Source organism: Taudactylus pleione, unplaced genomic scaffold, assembly GCF_031769625.1.
Source record: "Taudactylus pleione unplaced genomic scaffold, aTauple2 ptg000025l, whole genome shotgun sequence".
Taxonomy (NCBI): Eukaryota; Metazoa; Chordata; class Amphibia; order Anura; family Myobatrachidae; genus Taudactylus; species Taudactylus pleione.
In genome coordinates, this window is record NW_028284427.1 from 2,210,145 (window position 1) to 2,227,355 (window position 17,211).

The window sequence follows — 17,211 nt, forward strand, 5'->3', positions numbered from 1 at the left end:
CCCTCCCACCCACCCTTATGTTGTATAAACAGGACATGCACACTTTAACAAACCAATCATTTCAGCGCCAGGGTCTGCCACACAACTGTGGCTGAAATGATTGGTTCGTTTGGGCCCCCACAAAACAAGCTGGCAATTAATGTGTCCCTGCACAAACTGGCTCTATGGAGGCAAGATGTCATCCTCATCCTCCTCATCCACCGATTCCTCACCCTCTTCAGTGTGTACATCCTCATCCTCACAAAGTATTAACTCGTCCCCACTTGAATCCACCACCACAGGTCCCTCTGTACCTTCTGGAGGCTGGTCTCCCTGGAAGAGCTGATAATTCATTTTGATGAACATCATCTTCTCCACATTCTGTGGAAGCAACCTCCTACGCCTTTCGCTGACAAGGTTCCCGGCTGCACTAAACACTCTTTCGGAGTACACACTGGAGGGGGGGCAACTCAGGTAAAATAGAGCCAGTTTGTACAGGGGCCTCCAAATTGCCTCTTTTTCCTGCCAGTACAGGTATGGACTGTCTGCCATGCCTACTTGGATGCTGTCACCGATGTAATCCTCCACCATTCTGTCAATGGTGACAGTATCATATGCAGTGACAGTAGACATGTCAGAAATTGTTGCCAGGTCCTTCAGTCCGGACCAGATGTCCAAACTTGGTCCTGCCTGCCCTGCATCACCGCCAGCGGGTTGCTTAGGATACCTAAGTTTTTTCCTGGCAGCCCCAGTTGCAGGAGAAAATGAAGAAGGAGCCGTTGACGTGTCACGTTCCGCTTCAGCTGACAGTGTGTTCACCAGCAGGTCTTTGCACCTCTGCAGGCTTGTGTCGGCCGGAAAGAGAGACACCACATAGGCTTTAAACCTAGGATCGAGCACGGTGGCCAAAACGTAGTGGTCTGATTTCAACAGATTGACCACCCTGGAATCCTGGCAAAGCGAATGAAGGGCTTCATCCACAAGTCCCACATGCCGAGCGGAATCGCTCCGTCTTAGCTCCTCCTTCACTTTCTCCAGCTGCTTCTGCAAAAGCCTGATGAGGGGAATGACCTGACTCAAGCTGGCAGTGTCTGAACTGACTTCACGTGTGGCAAGTTCGAAGGGCTGGAGAACCTTGCACAACACGGAAATCATTCTCCACTGCGCTTGAGTCAGGTGCATACCCCCTCCTTTGCCTATGTCATAGGTGGATGTATAGGCTTGTATGGCCTTTTGCTGCTCCTCCATCCTCTGAAGCATATAGAGGGTTGAGTTCCACCGCGTCACAACCTCTTGCTTCAGGTGATGGCGGGGCAGGTTCAAGAGTGTTTGCTGGCGCTCCAGTCTTCGGCACGCAGTCGCTGAATGGCGAAAGTGGCCAGAAATTTTTCGGGCCACCCAAAGCGTCTCCTGCACGCCCCTGTCGCTTTTCAGAAAATTCTGCACCACCAAGTTTATTGTGTGAGCAAAACATGGGACGTGCTGGAATTTGCCCAGATGTAATGCCCGCACAATATTGGTGGCGTTGTCAGATATCACAAATCCCCAGGAGAGTCTAAGTGGGGTAAGCCACTGGGCGATGATTTCCCTCAGTTTCTCTAAGAGGTTGTCGGCGGTGTGCCTCTTACTGAAACCGGTGATACACAGCGTAGCCTGCCTTGTAACGAGCTGGCATTTCTGAGATGCTGCTACTGGTGACGCTGCTGCTGTTGCTGCGTAAGGTGATACATCTACCCAGTGGGCTGTCACAGTCATATAGTCCTTAGTCTGCCCTGTTCCACTTGTCCACATGTCCGTGGTTAAGTGGACATTGTGTACAACGGCATTTTTCAGGACACTGAGGACACTTTTTCTGACGTTTCTGTACAGTCTCGGTATCGCCTGCCTAGTGAAGTGGAATCTAGACGGGATTTGGAACCGGGGACACACTACCTCCATCAATTGTCTAAATCCCACTGCACTAATGGCGGATACTGGACGCACGTCTAACACCAACATAGCAGTCAAGGCCTCAGTTATACGTTTTGCTTCAGGATGACTGCTGTCGTACTTCATCCTCCTCGCTAAGGACTGTTGGAGGGTCAATTGTTTAGTAAAAGTAGTGGTGTTCCTACTTCCTCTCTGGGATGATGAACGACTCCCAGCAGCAGCAACAGCAGCAGCGGCAGCAGTAGGCGTAGCAATGCAGGATCCTCCGGAGGAATCCCGGATAGGAGAGTCAGTCATGCCAGTGACATGGCCTGCAGGACTACTTCCGATCCTAACTAAGGAGGAAATTGACGAGGAGGGAGTTGACGGTGTGGTTTGCAGGCGCTTGGATACAACAGGACAACGGGATTTAGGTGTCCCTGGACTGCTTACGGTCTTAGCCAAAGTTTCTGAACTTGACAGTAACTTTTTATGATCGCGCTGCAGGTGCCGTATAAGGGAGGATGTTCCTAGGTGGTTGACGTCCCTACCCCTACTTATTTCACCTTTACATATGGTACATATGGCAAGACAGTTGTTGTCCGGATTTGGATAGAAATATTGCCAGACCAAAGAGGTGGAATGTTTGGTCTTCTGCCCAGGCATGACCGTGATGGGCTTTTTCATCCCACGGACAACAACTGTCTCCCCCGGAGCCTGATTTAAACAAACCACATCACCATCAGAATCCTCCTCGCCAACTTCCTCCTCAGCGCCAGCTACACCAGTATCCTCATCCTGTTGTACTTCAACAGTGACATCTTCAATTTGCATATCAGCAAGTGGACTGTGGGTGCTCCTTTCAGCACTTGCAGGGGGCGTGCAAATGGTGGAAAGAGCCACCTCTTCCCGTCCAGTGCTGGGAAGGTCAGGCATCGCAACCACCACCACACTTGGACTCTCCTTGGGGATTTGTGATATCTTCTTAGAAAGCACAGTTCTTCGCTGTGCTTTTGCCAGCTTAACTCTTTTGATTTTTTTAGTGGGAGGAGGGCTTCCATCGTCATGTGAAGCTGAACCACTAGTCATGAACATACTAGGGATCGACCTTAGCCGTTCCTTGCCACTCCGTGTCGTAAATGGCATATTGGCAAGTTTACGTTTCTCTTCAGCTGATTTAAATGTCTTTTTCAAGGTCATTTTCCTGAACTTTGCCATTTGGGATTGTATGTGCCCTCTACTATGACATTGGGCATCGGCCGTGGCAGACGACGTTGATGGCATGTTATCGTCTATGTCATGACTAGTGGCAGCAGCTTCAGCACTAGGAGGAAGTGGTTCTTGATCTTTCTCTATTTTATTTTTATCGGAGAAAGTTTGGTCCTCCATTTATGTTATATCGATTTGATATATACGTGCGGCTAAACACAGAAAATAATTTTTTTTTGGGTTTGGACTGGAGTGTACTTTGTGGGTTACAGCACCCTTTAACGGTCAAGCCAGCCGGCCCTTTACTTATGACACAGGCGCACGCTTGGCACTACTTTGTTGATGCACGTGCGGCTACTGCGCACACAATTCACAAACACAGAAAATAATTTTTTTTTGTTTGGACTGGAGTGTACTTTCGGGGGTTACAGCACCCTTTAACGGTCAAGCCAGCCGGCCCTTTACTTATGACACAGGCGCACGCTTGGCACTACTTTGTTGATGCACGTGCGGCTACTGCGCACACAATTCACAAACACAGAAAATAATTTTTTTTTTGGTTTGGACTGGAGTGTACTTTCGGGGGTTACAGCACCCTTAACGGTCAAGCCAGCCGGCCCTTTACTTATGACACAGGCGCACGCTTGGCACTACTTTGTTGATGCACGTGCGGCTACTGCGCACACAATTCACAAACACAGAAAATAATTTTTTTTTGGTTTGGACTGGAGTGTACTTTCGGGGGTTACAGCACCCTTTAACGGTCAAGCCAGCCGGCCCTTTACTTATGACACAGGCGCACGCTTGGCACTACTTTGTTGATGCACGTGCGGCTACTGCGCACACAATTCACAAACACAGAAAATAATTTTTTTTTGGTTTGGACTGGAGTGTACTTTCGGGGGTTACAGCACCCTTAACGGTCAAGCCAGCCGGCCCTTTACTTATGACACAGGCGCACGCTTGGCACTACTTTGTTGATGCACGTGCGGCTACTGCGCACACAATTCACAAACACAGAAAATAATTTTTTTTTTGGTTTGGACTGGAGTGTACTTTCGGGGGTTACAGCACCCTTAACGGTCAAGCCAGCCGGCCCTTTACTTATGACACAGGTGCACGCTTGGCACTACTTTGTTGATGCACGTGCGGCTACTGCGCACACAATTCACAAACACAGAAAATAATTTTTTTTTGGTTTGGACTGGAGTGTACTTTCGGGGGTTACAGCACCCTTAACGGTCAAGCCAGCCGGCCCTTTACTTATGACACAGGCGCACGCTTGGCACTACTTTGTTGATGCACGTGCGGCTACTGCGCACACAATTCACAAACACAGAAAATTATTTTTTTTTTGGTTTGGACTGGAGTGTACTTTCGGGGGTTACAGCACCCTTAACGGTCAAGCCAGCCGGCCCTTTACTTATGACACAGGCGCACGCTTGGCACTACTTTGTTGATGCACGTGCGGCTACTGCGCACACAATTCACAAACACAGAAAATAATTTTTTTTTGGTTTGGACTGGAGTGTACTTTCGGGGGTTACAGCACCCTTTAACGGTCAAGCCAGCCGGCCCTTTACTTATGACACAGGCGCACGCTTGGCACTACTTTGTTGATGCACGTGCGGCTACTGCGCACACAATTCACAAACACAGAAAATAATTTTTTTTTTGGTTTGGACTGGAGTGTACTTTCGGGGGTTACAGCACCCTTAACGGTCAAGCCAGCCGGCCCTTTACTTATGACACAGGCGCACGCTTGGCACTACTTTGTTGATGCACGTGCGGCTACTGCGCACACAATTCACAAACACAGAAAATAATTTTTTTTTTGGTTTGGACTGGAGTGTACTTTCGGGGGTTACAGCACCCTTAACGGTCAAGCCAGCCGGCCCTTTACTTATGACACAGGCGCACGCTTGGCACTACTTTGTTGATGCACGTGCGGCTACTGCGCACACAATTCACAAACACAGAAAATAATTTTTTTTTTGGTTTGGACTGGAGTGTACTTTCGGGGGTTACAGCACCCTTAACGGTCAAGCCAGCCGGCCCTTTACTTATGACACAGGCGCACGCTTGGCACTACTTTGTTGATGCACGTGCGGCTACTGCGCACACAATTCACAAACACAGAAAATAATTTTTTTTTGGTTTGGACTGGAGTGTACTTTCGGGGGTTACAGCACCCTTTAACGGTCAAGCCAGCCGGCCCTTTACTTATGACACAGGCGCACGCTTGGCACTACTTTGTTGATGCACGTGCGGCTACTGCGCACACAATTCACAAACACAGAAAATATATTATATTTTTAGCACTTGGGGGGAGCACCCCTGATGGACAGAGCACCCCCTGGACAACACTACAGCACCTCTTTAGGACTGGGACACTGCACAGGACTTTGGAGTGGACACAGCCCCTATGGAGAACTGACTGCACAACACAGTCCAGCCAGCCCCTATGGACTTTGAAGTAGTGGACACAGCCCCTATTAACAACAGCAGCACAGCACAACACAGCCAGCCCCTATGGACTTTGAAGTAGTGGACAACAGCAGCACTACACTACACTACACTACACAGCCCTAACTCCCACCCTCCCTCTTCACTGTCCACAGCCGAGTGAGAAAATGGCGCCGACGTGGGTACCTTATATAGGATCCAAAACCCGCGAGACTCGGAAGGCGGGAAGATGACGTTTTGCCTCGATTTCAGAATCCGAGTCAGGCGGGAAAAGTCGAGCCTGACTCGGATCGGACTCGGATCGGGGGGGGCTCGGGGGGGTTCGGATTTCAGAAATCCGAACCCGCTCACCCCTACTTAAAACAAAGACATCTGTTTTCTATATGTTTACCATTTTTCTGTAGGAACAATTGTTAGTAAAACTGAATGTGCAAATATTACAACATGTATTTGTACAATGGGCCTGATTCAAGGATGGATGCAAAGATGGATGTCAAACAAGTCTTATTGACTATTTTGACTGGGTGACTAAGGAAATAGATAAAGAGGGGCCATATATATAGCTTATCTAGACTTTAGTAAGGCTTTTGACACTGTTCCACATCACAGACTGTTAAATAAACTGGAAAGCATGGGATTGGATACAAAGATAGTTGAATGGATAAGATCATGGCTGCAGGATAGGAAACGGAGAGTTGTAGTAAACGGAGTGCAGTCTCAAGAGGGAAATGTTACCAGTGGAGTACTTCAGGGATCTGTACTTGGACCAGTGCTTTTTAATATCTTTATTTGTGACATTGCAGATGGTATTGAAGAGAAACTATGCCTTTTTGCAGATGACACAAAGGTATGCAACAGGGTAGACACACCAGGAGGGGTAAAACAAATTATTGATGATTTCGGTAGTCTAGAGGAATGGTCAAGAACGTGGCAACTACAGTTTAATGCCAAAAAATGCAAGATCATGCACTTGGGTCTCAAAAATCCAAAGGCTAAATATAGTATTAATGGCACTATACTGGAAACTACTGAAGAGGAAAGGGATCTAAGAGTCACTATTGGTGACTTAAAGGCAAGCAAACATTGTAACAAAGCAATGAGGAAGGCAGGTCAGATGCTTGGTTGCATAGGGAGAGTAATCAGTAGCAGAAAGAAAGAAGTGATAATTCCACTGTATAGGTCCTTGGTATGGCCTCTGCTTGAATACTGTGTTCAGTTCTGGAGGCCACATCTCCAGAAGGGTATTAATACATTTGAGACTGTACAAAGAAGGGCAACTAAAATGGTGCAAGGTCTACACCACAAAACGTACCAGGAAAGACTAAAAGATCTTAATATTTATAGTGTGGAGCAGAGAAGGGAAAGGGGGGACATGATAGAAATGTTCTACTATATAAAGGGTTTTAACAAGGTAAAGGAAGGAGACATTCTTCAAAGAAAGAGAAGTATTAGAACAAGAGGACATGTTCTGAAACTGGAGGGTGGTAGGTTCAGGGGAAATTTGAGGAAAAATTACAGAAAGGATAGTGGACAAGTGGAATAGCCTCCCATCAGATGTGGTAGAGGCTAAGACAGTAGAGCAATTTAAACATGCATGGGATAGACATAAGGATATCCTTCAGAAGAAGTAAGGATCAATAAGGGTTGAGGTAACAATATGTTTAAAAATGGGTCAGATAGAAGGGCCAAGTGGTTCTTATCTGCTGTCAAATTCTATGTTTCTATATGTTTCAAATTCTGTTGTGACTGCGTCTTTTATAATAAAAAAAGTAGTAGTATTCCTACACGGGGCACTCACGGACTTAAATATAATTAAAGCATAACATTTATTGCATTTCCTAAAAGGGGTCAACAAAATATAAGATGACAATGTGAAATGTAATTTTTTTTTTTCACAATTCACATTGCCATCTTATATTTTGCAGGATCCACCATATGTTGTCTGTGTTTATTCAATAATGTAATATAACGTAACTCATCATGCCTTACAGTTTGTCAATCATATTTGCTCTCAATTGTGACTTAAATCAGATCTAATAATCAAAATTAGGCCAGTTAGGGAATAGAGGGTGACTAATACTCCTTTCAGGCATAAGATCCGGGTATTGCCGGGTCCATCAACCCGGCAAATACCCGGGTCTCAACCTGACCCCAGAGGTGGATTTAGACCTCATGGGGCCCTAAGCAAGACACCGATTTGGGGCCTCCCTTCCTTAAACAATCCTGAACACTATATTTACATTCCTGATTTATTCCCCTTACATTATTTGTCATTTTTCCTCTTTATATTCAACTTTTTAAAATATTAAACGTTAGGGGTGGCGTGAAAAAAATGCTGATACTCTACGGTGCTGCGATTCCAAAAAATATGCGAAGTGCCCGATAGGTAAAATCTGAATGCTGTCTGCAGGGACATAGGGCCTGATTCATAGATGGACGGAATGGCTGAGCCGCACAAAAGCAGCTGTGCAATTCGGTCCATCTCAGATGCAAATGCAGCACATGGTGTCTGTGGGAAACATTCACCTCCTTGCTGCATCTGTGATCCCAGCGTTGCGACCGTGGTTACAGTTTGGCATCACCATCGCAACCATCACGACCATTGGACTCGCAGATGGAAAACTGTGCATGTGCAGTTCTTTAACAATTGGAGATGTGCGCTAACCATCCCCCCATAGAAACCTATGGGAGATGTGGCTGCCAGCAGGAATGGAGGTATAGCAGCAGGTATCAGAGATATCTGCTGCGATCCCTCTGTGATACATCTGGGGAAACTTAATATTTGCAGTTAAAGGGGTTATGTCATCTTTTCAGTGTTTAATAAACAGCAGTAAACTTAGTTTACCGCTGTTTGTTACCTGAATCACCGCCAGGTGAAAGTGTAATGCACATGCACAGACTGGCACCTGGCATGTGCAATACACGACAGCCCATCACCTGGCAACTTTAGGTTGCCAGCAACGGCGTGGAGGACGTCGCTGGACCTCGTCGGAGGGGTAAGTAATGTTAAATACGAATAGCATATTTACTAGTATCACTGCGATACTAAACAAAATATGCCACTGTAATATGGATTGTTGTTAAATTGAGCCCTTATTACCTGTCTAGGCTCCACACTAAAGGTAAATCCCTTTTGTTAGTATAATGGTGGCAGTCATCAATCAATAAAAGCAGGGGAAGAGAAGAGGATGGAAAGTAGAAGGGGTGTGTTGGGGAGGAGATGAGGGGGCAGGTTTGAGGTCAGTAGCCCCCCTCATATTAAAACAGACAGCAGCTTAGCAGAACCTTATCACAACCTTTCACAGAGATACATGCCTTTGTGTAGCTTTCCCTGCTGCAGAGATATAAATCAGAGCAGTGACATAGCTACACTGCTATTATACAGCTACATATATGTGTGGGGAAGCAGGTAATATGCTAATAGTACTCCTCTTGTACATGGCAGAGCAATAAATCCACCCTCCTCTCACTATATAGGGGTGGGGAACCTTTTTTCTGCTTAGGGCCACTTTGATATATATAACATTATTCGTGGGCTTGGATCAGGGCATACCCCATCCGTGTGATGTCACATGAGGGCAGGCTAAGGATGCTCCAGATGGCACTGCTGCATAGATTCTCCCTGCTATCCAGATGAGGCTAGCAGAAAAAAAGCTCTAAAGGCCAGTCCAAATGATTCCGGGGGCCTTATATGGCCCGGGGCCTAAGGTTCCCCATCCCTGCACTATAGCAAACTAATAGGGAGCACGCCATGCACCTGCTCTAGCTGGGTCTGAAGGCAGCTCTCCCCGGGAATTTGTTAAACAGCAGGACTATTAATAATAATAATTACACCCCTGCGGTAAGCTCTCTTACTTCAGATGGTAAAAACTAAAGGCACTGGCAGCAGCCACCTCAACTTTTATTAAGCAGCTGAGCAGCGCACACTGCGTGACCTCACTGTCTTCTTCCTGTGTTGCCGGCTCCTCTCCTCTCTCCCCCTCTCCGTGCATGTAATGTGTACACAGTGCAGGGGAGGAGGAGAAGGACACTGTCTAGGCAGAGTGGTGTGCTGGGCTACTGTAGCTAGCTCCCGGCGGTAGCAGTAAACAAAATGCCCTCTGCTTTATTATACATCCCCGTCAGCGGCCGAGCCCCCTGGGACCCGCTGGGCCCTAAGTGCACGCCTGCGTTGCCTTGCGGTAACTCCGCCTCTGTCTGACCCTGGTATAGAGCAGAGACGTGGATCCTGTGGGGGTTTTTTTTACACATACCAAAAACCTGGGTCAATGTGCGTTCACGTGCAAAAACCGAGGATTTTGATGTATGTGTGAAAGGGGTATAACAGTAGGGTGCTGACTGTACTAATGGAATACAACATAAAATAGATTTCGGGGTAAATTTACTAAGAATCGCACCTGATCGAGATTGCCCGATTAGAAACTCGATTTGTATCGCTGAAACTCTGCTGATTTTAGGCAGCTGAAACACTCAAATTTGCCAAGAATCATGATTAGCGGAGATCGTGTTTTCCGATTGTGTATGTGATCGAGATTTCTCACCAAAGTTCTCTCAGTCTGACCGCAGCCAGTGAACTAACACTGGGCTCCCTGAGCCAGTCCTGGTTTTAAAAATAGGGGGAAAAATGCGTGGGGTTCCCCCTATTTTTAAAACTAGCACCAGACTCAATTCTAGCCGGGGTGTAATGCCACAGCCAGGGGACCCTTTCACCGGGTCTCCCCGGCCAAAGCACTATCACCCCAAGCTAGTCAGCACAAGCTGGGAATCTCAGGGGAGGTGGGGACCCCCCTAACAAAGGGGTCCCTCCTCTCCTGAGCTCCCCAGGTTTATGCTGAAGTCCGGGGCTCTTACCTGCACTCCTGGTCAGTGGTTGCAGGGGTAATAGTGGTGAAAATAGAATTAAACTATTGTTTTTACAGTGGAACAGGTGCCAGTGTGTCTGCCCTTTGGCATTTGTGAAACCCTCATTGTAAAAAAAACACAGTACTCACACACCGTAGAAAGTAAAAGTTTATTACATACCTAACACACACACATACTTACCTTCTACCAGATGTTCACGTCCCCTTGTCCAGGTAGAATTCCCACTGTTTACATGTGAAAAAAAATTCCAATGTTCACTTACCTCCTGGCGCAGGTTTGTCCACTTCGCAAGTAGTGTCTGTACCAGGTTGGACATGTATAGATGACGAAAATTAATTCACATCCCTTGAACATAAAAAGCTTTTGTCTGTGTCTTCCAAGAAATGCATATGCTCAATAGACCGATATCTGTATAAAATGCAGGCTGTAGTTCCACATACTGTATTTGGGTTATTCCCAGTTGTGCAATGTATAGCAAAAGGAAAGAATCTATAGACACAACCCTTCCTTGTCAGACAGCTCATAGAGTCCAGGGTAATTGTAACAAGGTTGAATATATGACTCATTAAATAGAATGTGCTCCAGTATTTTATATGCACACAGTGGGCCTGATTCAGTATAGATCGCTATTGCAACAGCGACACAGATCGGTCGATGGTGTGTACTGCGCATGTGTATGCATGAGTTAGCATTGCGATCGCTTTTCAATCACTCAAGCAGAATGAAAGCCATTGCAGAGTGAGTGACAGGCTGTGAGCGTTTGGAGGTGGCGACGGGGGAGTGGTCCGAGAAACGCAGGCGTGTCTGTCCATTTGAACGCCGTTTCCCGGGTGTGCATAAATTAGCCACTGAGACGGCATACACAGCTTGAGTACTCACTACGTTCTAACAACTTGCAGTTTCTGCGGCAGGTTAGACCTGCTGTAATTCTGCATGAGGGGCCAATTTTACCCCTCATGCAAGGTTTAACGTGTGTGCGATAGCGGTAGTGTCCAGTCCCTATGCTGGCTGTGCGACAGCTTTGCAATTACATTAATTAGCATATTTTCTCAGCAGATCATGCGTAATCGCAACTGCGATCGCAATAGCGATCCATGCTGAATCAGGCTCAGTGTTCGCTGTAGCTGTAAGGCACCCCCCCCAGGGAGGTTAGGGATCACTATCGTTATCGTTTGAGCGTTTATATTGTTCTTTTTATCAACCCCTCTAGCGACCAAACGATGGTCGATGTGCGGGCACGGATGGTCGATATCGACCATCGCCCGTGCATGCAGGCCAACCTGGTCGATAAGTCATTAAGGGGGGTTTGTTAAGTCGTTAGGGAGTTGGTGCATGTGCTGAATGTTCGATATCGAACATGCAGGACGATCAGACAACGATATCTGATCATTGTCTGATCGACCCTTGTGTACGGGCCATTAGGGAGGGGGGAAAGGGGGAGGGTTATGGCACTTACCTCCCCTGTCGGGATCGTCACACTTCAGCCTTCCAGCGTCGGGATTTGAACCGGTGGCTATTGAGCCGCCGGGATATCATACCCATTCCATTTATTCCATGCATAGTAAATACATTTGTAGCATATTTATGACAGTAAAAGTGGAGGATAACAGTTATTAAAATGCACCAGACATGCTAACCAAGAAGATCGGCTGTGCGAAAATATGCAAATGCCGCAGCCGCTGAATTTGTAGTAAGACACCCACTGGCGGTATCACAGAACACTCGCTTGTGCATGAAGAAGCAACCATCGGATGCACATTGGTCAATCATTGGTCTTCTGAGTAACCCTATGGTCACTCAGCATGGATGACGGAACTAAGACTCCGGAGCCATTGTGACTGCGCACGGGATCACAGTTGCAAGCTGTGACACTTCCCCCCCGAAATGGCCAGTGTTTGCGTTGCACCTCCCCCTGATGTACCTGTCTGTCAATCACTTTGCGTCCATCTCTGAATCAAGCCTAATTTTCCATATTACTCTTACTGTAGATGTTAAGATAAAGCAATCATATTTCACATTTATTTTTAAGGTCATCAGTTTACAAAATATGGCTGTCGAAGAAAATCGGACCATAAAGTGGTGCATAAGAAGATGTGTGAATCTATTCCAAAGCTAAAACCCATTCGTAAAGTATGCAATCTTCAAGAGTGTTCACAACCCATGTGAGTTTTACCATGAATGAGAATTGTACTTTTCTGAATGCACTGTATACATTTTATAAATCATTTTAAGAGTTACTAAATACAGAAAAAATAAATAGGCTGCACTATATGTGAAAACACTATGGGCCTGATTCAGAGCTGATCGCTATTAGCGCTCGCTCGTTCATAAAAAGGGGGTGGCTATTCAAATGAACCGTTCGCTCCTTGCGGTCTGTTGCCGCCTCTATGTCTGAACGAGCAAACAAAACATGCGGTCGTTTATTTGAATAATACGCCCCCTGGCCGCTCGCATCATATGTCATGTCCGCTATTTATTAGATTAATCGAGTACATCGAACAGCGTAGGAACTGCTCGCTAGTCTTGTGGTTGGTTTTTCCTACCGCAATCTTGTGAGCAGTTTTGGCTAAAAGACACCCAACTGACGTTGTTGATGACGCTGCTTTGTTAATTATGCACACCCATAAAACGCCCGCTTTGACCTTTAAGCACGCCTGCGTTCTGATCTCCACTCCCCGTTTTCAAGCACCTTCCCCTGTTACCACCCACATACGCCTCATTCTGTCACTCAAAATAGCAGGCATTCGCTATCTAGCGAACAAACAATTTTCCGCCGCACAGACTGGTTTGGGTAGATGTACTAAGCACTGGAGAGAGATAAAGTACAAACCAATCAGCTCCTAACTATCACATTACAGGTTATGTTTGAAAAATGACAGTTAAAAGCTGATTGGTTGGTTCTGTGGACCTGATTCAGACCCGCTCGCTAGATGCGAATGCAAATTTGGGAAGGCAGGCGATCACACGGCAAGGCATTAGCACGCCCACTATGTCTTGGCGTGCCATTGCTTTGTGTATGCAGACACCCACCAGCCTGTCTTAGGACGCCCACTTGTGTACATCATCTTCAGGAAGTGTATTCAACCATCGGTGCATCGGGTACCATCGAATGTGATCGCAGTGCTTGTTTTTGACCATACCCTACCGAAAGCACTGTGAGCAGTTCAGTGTAAAATCCAGCCAGGTGACGTGTACTATGACGCTGCCTCTAAATTATGCACGCCTCTGAAACGGCGTTGAGATGCTCAGGCACGCCTGCGTTCGCATCTCCACTCCCCCGTTTCTAGCAAACAGAACCTGTCACCACCCACAAACAGCTTCTCCTGTCACTCACTCTGCTGGGCAGTCTATGCGCAGTGAGCAAACGCTTCCAGATATCTCGCACTGGTCCACGCATGTGCACTGCGATAGGTAAGCATGTGCATCGGCCAGCTACGAGCGAACGCATCCTAGCGAGCGGGTCTGAATCAGGTCCTGTATCTCTCTCCACTTTATCTCTCTCCAATGTTAGTACATCTACCCCCTAAAAAGTAGTATAATAAAACCAATGTGTTGCTTGTTGATTACAGTATATGTGCACAGGATGGCTTTTTTTTTTACACAGACAAAAAAGATATAATAAGAAAAAATGGATACATTTGCACCAAGGCACACAAAGGAGCAATAAAAAATTACATTGTGGCTAAAAGTAAATACAACGTTGCTGATAAGCAAAGATGCTGTTGTTAACTTTAGTTGTCCAATTAATCCTGCAAGCTCAATATAGTCTTAGTAAGAGAGTGGAAGTAAATGTAAAAAAGTTCCGTTACCCAGTTTGATAACGTACAATTCACGGAGGGACTCCATTCTATCAACAAAGACCAGGTCCCGCGTTATTTCAATGCGGACGTGAGTAAGTCCCGATAGCTGTAAAGGGCTGTAGCCTGTAGTGCTGCCCCACTGTAAGGATACTGACCAACACTGAACACCTGCCCGCCTGCTTTACTCACCGTGCTCTTTATCCGGAAGCTGACCTTGTTAATGTTTCTTGACTCCTTGTCATTTATATTCTGTTTAATGAATCCATTGGTAACACTCTCACAAATAAAGATGTCTTTTTATTCCACATTATTCATTTATATTTTAAATAAAGGTTATAACTAAACAAATACAAATATTTTTGTAACGGCTGTCAGCCATAAGGTATCCTATGAATTTATATACATGCATGAAATTACCTAAATATATATAAATAAAAAAAATATACATCAAATTTATATCATTATAGATATAAAATAAGCCATCCAACAATCCCAGTATTGGTTATGATTAGTTGGTAGTTATTATATATAGTTTTTTATATATAATAATAATAATAATAATAATACAAAATTCTATGTGTATGCAGAACCACTCCATCTGTAGAGTAAATGATACAGTGAAAAGTGAACCTTTCCAAAAGATTTGTATTAGTACTAAAATGAACTACAGTATTGAACAAAAAAACCAAGGAGGCAGGGGAGGAGATGAATGGGAAAATGATAAAGAGCAAAGTACAGTATGTCAGTAGGCATACCAGCCAGACATCATGTATGTGTGCATTTAGTGAGCGTGAAACACATACAGTACATACAGTATGTGTAATAGGAGGCATGCTTAACAATAAGCAATATTCAAGGATAATACTGGTGCTGCAGGGACCACATTAATTACTAGCTGTTTGTTGTTACATCTCGTTGTTACTCATTGTGGGCCTTTTTCATAGTCAAGCTTAAATGCAATTTGAGACTTTTTCAGTCTCAAATTGTGATTTTTTTTTTTTGCACTGCACATGGACGACTTTTCAGAATCTGCCTTATTTTTTGTCCAAGGTCCAACATGAGATTCACTGCAAATATAATAGGTATGGACTAGGAGTCACAAGAAGTGAATGTAAATGCTACTGCAATGGGCCTGCAATCACAATGATAGTACAGTAACGGTGTATTGTGGGCATGTGGTCGTATACTGTGACTAAAACGTCCACTGAAAAGTCTCAAATGCAGGCTCCTAAAGTGGTCTGACTTGTGTCAGGTCTGACCATGGTGTAAGAACAAAAGTTGATAGTGATGTTTATGTCAACATATGTTGACAATCACTATGTTGACAGTGACTATGTCTGTAATACTACTTAAAGCATTTAAACGTGCGTGCATTATAGCTTTAAACATGCTGGTACAGCAGCATGTTTAAAGTTATAATGCCTACATGGTTAAAATGCTTTAACTGGTATTACAAACATGACGGGACGGGGCATTCTCATGTCGACATTGTCAGCATACCTGATGCCTGTGAAGCTGGGGACACTGGTCAGGATGGCACAGTGTAAATGGGGGAATAGGTTGGTATAGAAAAATGCTGTCACCGGATGTGGTGGGGATAAGGAGGGGCTGACACAGTGTGATGGGGCACAGGACGGGTTGCACAGTGTGAGTGGGAACACGAGGTGCTGTTATAGCGTGATGGAGCACTGAAGGGGTTAGTACAGTTTGAGGGGAGTACAGTAGGGACTAGTACAGTGTGACCACCACTGACATTACATGAACATGAGGAAAGATAAGTTCTACTGGTTGGCCTGGTACATTCAACTCTATAAAAATAAAAAATTCTGTGGCTCATGGGCCTGTTTCTGAAGGGTGGCCTAGAGCAGTAATCTTGCCCTTCCCATCATCAATTTGACACTGACTGCTTATGGGCCTATATCAAGATGGAAACCCATCAGCCCCAGTATTAATCTGGACCTGTCCTGGAATCCCTGACAGACCAGGAGGTTATTCAAATGTTTAGACTCAACAGGAAGCGCCTGAATCTTTTGAGCAGGTACAATAAGTGATGATTTGATGCCTTTAATTAAAGGCTCCAATTGCATTTCTGGCCAACACATGTTATTATGTATTTTATGGCCGTCAGCTCACAAGAGTTAGGCATCACGCAAGCAACATTTTGAAGGTACGGTTCCCAAGTGTTAAGTTAAATTGACCATTGCATTGTTGGTCTGAGGGCACTTAACCAGAGACCTGACATAGATGTTCATTGCTACCATTATCAGTCTTTGAATGTGCAGGTCATCTGTGTTGTAAACATGAGAGGAGTAGCATGTTATTCTGGTTTATTTCATGACTTTGAAACCAATCTACTCCTATGAGTCATGACACACATTAGGGTCAATCTAAGGGTGCAGAGTCTAATGGGGTACTGCTATTCACCAGGTACTCCTGTAAGGGATTTTGGGCTTCACTGCAATATTTCCACAGCTCACAGCCTCAAGGGCAGAAATTAGGCGCAACCAGCAGGGTGCATAATATTCACAGAAAAACAACTTAGACTTTGAAGAAAGATGCTAAGTGAAAGTGGCGGACTGTATAACAAGAGAGTCACTTTAGGAGACAGCTGGAGCGAATGCGCTGGAAGCAAAAGGGTGGCTTGAGAATTCAGCAGTATCCACAGGAAGGGGATCCAAATGGGAAGGCTAGAGAATTTAGAAGAGCATCTGCAGGAACCGGATCCAAATGGGAATACTAGAATATTCCTTGTCTGCATTTGTGCTTGACAGCCTGGCTGCTACAGATTTTTGCTGTGGCTCTGGTTCCTGTGGAAACTCTGGTGAATTCTCAAGCTTTCACATTTGGATCCCCAGGAAGATGGTGGCGACCAGAGGAGTGTTGCAGGACCAAAGCCCAGCCGGAGCTGAAGAAGCCATTGCTGAGGAGACCAGACCACTCAACGAGGGACGCCAGCTGGGACCCTGATGCGACAATGTCGGCACAG

At 45.6% G+C, this 17,211-nt stretch overlaps 1 protein-coding gene across 1 annotated transcript in view; it reads left to right on the forward strand.

Annotated features, from left to right (window-relative positions):
• Positions 1 to 17,211, forward strand: part of LOC148539621 (A disintegrin and metalloproteinase with thrombospondin motifs 2-like) — a 975,120-nt gene that overhangs the window by 796,377 nt on the left and 161,532 nt on the right. Inside the window, exon 18 of the mRNA XM_088451253.1 lies at positions 12,455 to 12,587. Within this exon, the coding sequence (XP_088307379.1) occupies positions 12,455 to 12,587 (133 nt within the window). The remainder of the gene's footprint in view (positions 1 to 12,454; positions 12,588 to 17,211) is intronic.